Source organism: Myotis davidii, unplaced genomic scaffold, assembly GCF_000327345.1.
Source record: "Myotis davidii unplaced genomic scaffold, ASM32734v1 scaffold484, whole genome shotgun sequence".
NCBI classification, from domain to species: Eukaryota; Metazoa; Chordata; class Mammalia; order Chiroptera; family Vespertilionidae; genus Myotis; species Myotis davidii.
Genome location: NW_006295459.1, coordinates 826,382 through 830,711, shown reverse-complemented (window position 1 = coordinate 830,711; position 4,330 = coordinate 826,382). Strand labels below are relative to the sequence as shown.

General features: G+C 42.1%; 1 protein-coding gene across 2 annotated transcripts in view; it reads left to right on the top strand.

The window, feature by feature from the left end:
* LOC102772702 (tripartite motif-containing protein 5) overlaps window positions 1-4,330 on the top strand; it is a 14,011-nt gene that overhangs the window by 2,444 nt on the left and 7,237 nt on the right. Inside the window, exon 2 of one of the 2 annotated variants that reach the window (XM_006770067.2) lies at window positions 3,220-3,706. In XM_006770067.2, coding sequence (XP_006770130.1) covers window positions 3,287-3,706 — 420 coding nt within the window. In that variant the 5' untranslated portion in view covers window positions 3,220-3,286. Of the gene's footprint in view, window positions 1-3,219; window positions 3,707-4,330 lie in introns of those variants that run through there. The other variant, XM_015568032.1, reaches the window with a different exon arrangement.

Genomic DNA, 4,330 nt, shown 5'->3' with positions numbered 1-4,330 from the left:
GCCCTTACTATAAAACTCACAATCCCATCAGGCTCGCTCTCTCTCGGCCACTGGGGTTTACCGTTGCATCAGTGAGTGTGGTTGGGGAGCCGAACTAGTTCGAAATGAAGGACTCTTTGCTTTTGCATAGGACTTGCTGGCTCCCTGGTGGGCTTTTTGGGAACCTTGAAATCTGGGCACAACAATGGTCTCTGTACAGTGGTGCCTTCTGGGGTCCAGACAAAAAGGAAAATTACCTTCTCATTCCAACTATATGTTATGTTATTGTAGATGCAAAAGGACACTAGACAGGCTCAGTTAAAGTAAAGATTGACTTTGTCAGGCAAAAAGGCCAGCCTAGGATATGACTAACCACCAAAACTTCTCTTTTTCAGTTTTAAAATGTTTAATTTCAGACCATCCTCTGTGGTTACTTTAGGTCTCTGAATTTGCAAGGCTACCCCACAGGCCTTTCCTGAGCTAGTCAGGTTAGCATGTGGTCCTTTTTGTCCACACCTCTTTGAATGACCACCAGCATCATCTCCAATTTGGATGGTCATTACCATCTTGTGACCTGTGAGATATAAGCTGTCAGGGTCACTTAGCTGAGCTGAGGATACAGGACAGGAGGAAGGACATGCTGACATTGGCTGCCTTAGCAGAGCTTTAGTGGTGGTCTTCACAGTGCTATGGAAGGTACTTTATTTCTGTTATCTCAGCCTTTTAAGAAGCCAGACTTAGTAGATGTGTGTGAAACCACTAAAGTTTATGTAAGCCTAGAGCTACAGAGTACAAATTATCTTGTGAAAGCCCATAGGCATAGCATTTGTTAACCTTTTGTTCTCCATAATCTACCATAACTTCCAATCCTTTCTTCTTACCTCATCCTATATCTCACTCATCACCTGCTCTCCATGTCCTTCATCTTCTTGTCCTGAAAACTATCATCATCACTCCCCTGGGAAACTGTATGGGCATCGTACTCATCTTCCCAATCCCCCACTGGATCCACCGATTACTCCACAGCCTAACACTGGTGATTACTTTTGCTCTTGGGAAAGTGTTCCTAAATGTTACCTAATTCACTAAGTGCCATAGGTCACTGCAGGCTCATGTGATGCCAAAGGCCTAGCAGTTTTCTCACACAAGCCACACTGGCATTTTCCATCTCAGACAATGTCGTGCATCTTCAGTGAATGGGTCATTTTCTATACCTAATATATTCTTTTGCTCTCCCATATGTCTTTTTTCCTTCATCTTCCTCAGATTTTAGTTCAACTCTTAGGTATTTAAGTCTGAGTTGCTGGACATCCATTTATATATCCCAATAATTTGACTTCCCAACAACATGCACATCTCTATGGTAGTGTTTTTCACATCAGCTTATATATATATAAGTCATATATACATATATATGACTTATGTATATATGACTTATGTATATATGACTTATGTATATATGACTTATATATATATGACTTAATTTACTGTTACTTTCCAGGTGGGTGTCAGGGTCCCCGTGGTTTAAACTCTCTGTTTAGACTCATTTCTGTGTTTGTGGGTATTAGTTTAGTTGTTACCATGTAATTCATAGTGATGAAAAATTAGTTGAATGATTTTGCCTAATATTTTGAGATTTCTTTTGCAAGACTGATATTTACTTTATCTGTGTTTCTATTTTTTCAGATATGTGACTTGTGTGATCCTATGAACATCTTTATTCTATCTCCCTCCCCATCATTAATTATACATACACACCATTAGGTTCCTGTCAATATCCTTGGCATACTTCCAGGCAAACATGAAATTGTACTATTTATCCAACAAGACTCCCCAGAACCTCCTAAGTTACCTATTTTGTCTTTAATTAACCCTGTAAAGTAGGAAGGGGCACCCTGAATACATTAAAATCATTGCAACTCTGTGTATTGAAAATAAATGATCTCTGGAAGTCACTCACTAACTTTATGTACACATCTGATAAAGGGTTTGCTCATGCCATTTACACAAACACATTGTCACATATTATCTATACTAATAAAAGGGTAATATGCTAATTAGAATGGATAGACTGGACATCTTCTGGATGTCCTTCCAGACATCCTTCTAAACAAAGCCATGGTGGTGGGGGCCAAGGCAGAGGTGGTTAGGGGTGATCAGGATGCCAGGGGAGAGCTGTTGGGGGCGATCAGGCCGGCAGGGGAGAGCACTTAGGGGTGATCAGGCCAGAGGGGAGAGCACTTAGGGGCAATCAGGCAGGCAGTGGAGCAGTTATGAGTATCAGGCAGGCAGGTAGAGTGGTTAGGGGCAATCAGGCAGGCGGGCAAAGTCATTAGGGGCAATCAGGCAGACAGTCAGAGTGGTTAGGGGCAATCAGGCAGGCAGGCAGATGAGCGGATAAGAGCCAGTGGCCCTGGATTGCAAGAGGGATGTCTGACTGCTGGTTTAGGCCCCATATCCAGAGCAGGTCTTTCTGATAAAGAAACATGGAAGGAGATTGTTAACTGAAGGATGAAATTGAGTCCTACTGATACCTGGGTAGCAATGCCTGATGAACGAACAGGTATAAAAGCCCAGACCCAAAAGTGGTTTGAAGATGTGTTTGGTATAGGAAAGATTAAGTTGGAGAGATGCTGGGTCACGCAAACATCTTTTCTTTGTAAAAAAGGCCTCAGGTAATCCTTTGGTTTAGTAACAGTAAATGACAATAACTACCATTGCACAGATGAAAACGTTAAATAAAAGTATTTAAAATTCTTATGTGCCTGACTGGAATTTATCAGTGGTTAGAGTGCTGGCCTGTGCATGGAAGGGTCAAAAACACTTACCAGGGTTGCAAGTTTGATCTCCACCCAGATTTGGGTACCTGTGGCAGACAACAAATTTATCTGTCTCAATCACATTCCTCTCTCTGTGTGTGTGCGAAGGTGCGCGTGCAGGCGTGCACACCACTCAATATGTCTCTCTCACATCTATGTCTCTCCCCCCCCCCTTCCCTCCCTTCCACTCTGTCTAAAAATCAATGGCAAAAAAATCCTCAATAGAGGATTAACAAAAAAATAAACATAAATAATATTATTACAAATAGTATTTTTTTCTAGATCACCATGCTCCTTGCCTTGTCTCTCTACCTTTTATTTTTGGTCCTTTTACATCTATTCTTGCTCCATCCTTAATTTCTATATAATTAGCAACATTTATTCCTACCATTCTTACTCTGCTCCCCTTTAATCTTTCCAGTCAGGCAGTGGTCATTGAGCAACAGAAGCCTCAGATCAGGAGAGAAAGGAGCAGAGGAGCAGCTGCGATGGCTTCAGGAATCCTGGTGAACATGAAGGAGGAGGTAACATGCCCCATTTGCCTGGAGCTGCTAACAGAACCCATGAGCCTGGACTGTGGGCACACATTTTGCCAAGCCTGCATCACTACAAACAACAGGGGGTCCATGATCGGCCAAGGAAAGAGCAGCTGCCCTGTGTGCAGGATCACTTACCAGCCTGAGAACATGCGTCCCAATCGACATGTGGCCAACATTGTGGAGGCACTTAGGGAGGTCAAGTTGAGCCTACAGGAGGAGCAAAAGAGAGATCTCTGTGTGCACCATGGAGAGAAACTCGTGCTCTTCTGCCAGGAAGATGAGAAGATCATTTGTTGGCTTTGTGAGCGGTCTCAAGAGCACCGTGGTCATCACACCTTCCTCATGGAGGAGATTGCCCAGGAGTACAAGGTAAGAGACCAGGATGGGGGAAAGACAGGGCAGAAAATAGCACTTGCTGGGAACCTCAACTTTTTTATTTGACTGTAATTTTCTTGCCACCGCAGTCCTGAGGCCTATGATCACTTTTCTTCCTATGTTCGCCTTCCAAGGCCTGAAGGACATTTCTATACATTCCACACAATTACAAATGATGAGCAGACTGTAAAGGAGAGTAGGTATTTTCAGACCTTGTGCTAATAGGTAGAATTTTGGTGCACAAGCAAAACTGTCATCATCTCTTTAGACATGAGGAGTAACTGGGCAGCTGGGTGGATGGAGACCTAAGTTATTTCTTTACTACAGGATTAAGTATTTTTTTCCAGGGTAGTGGTTCTCAACTTTCCTAACGCCATGACCCTTTAATACAGTTCCTCATGTTGTGGTGACCCCTAACCATAAAAGTATTTTTGTTGCTACTTCATAACTGTAATTTTGCTACTGTTCTGAATCATAATGTAAATATCTGATATTCAGGATGTATTTTCATTGATACAAATTGAACATAATTAAAGCATAGTGATTAATCACAAAAACAATATGTAATTATATATGTGTTTTCCGATGGTCTTAGGTGACCCCTGTGAATGGATCATT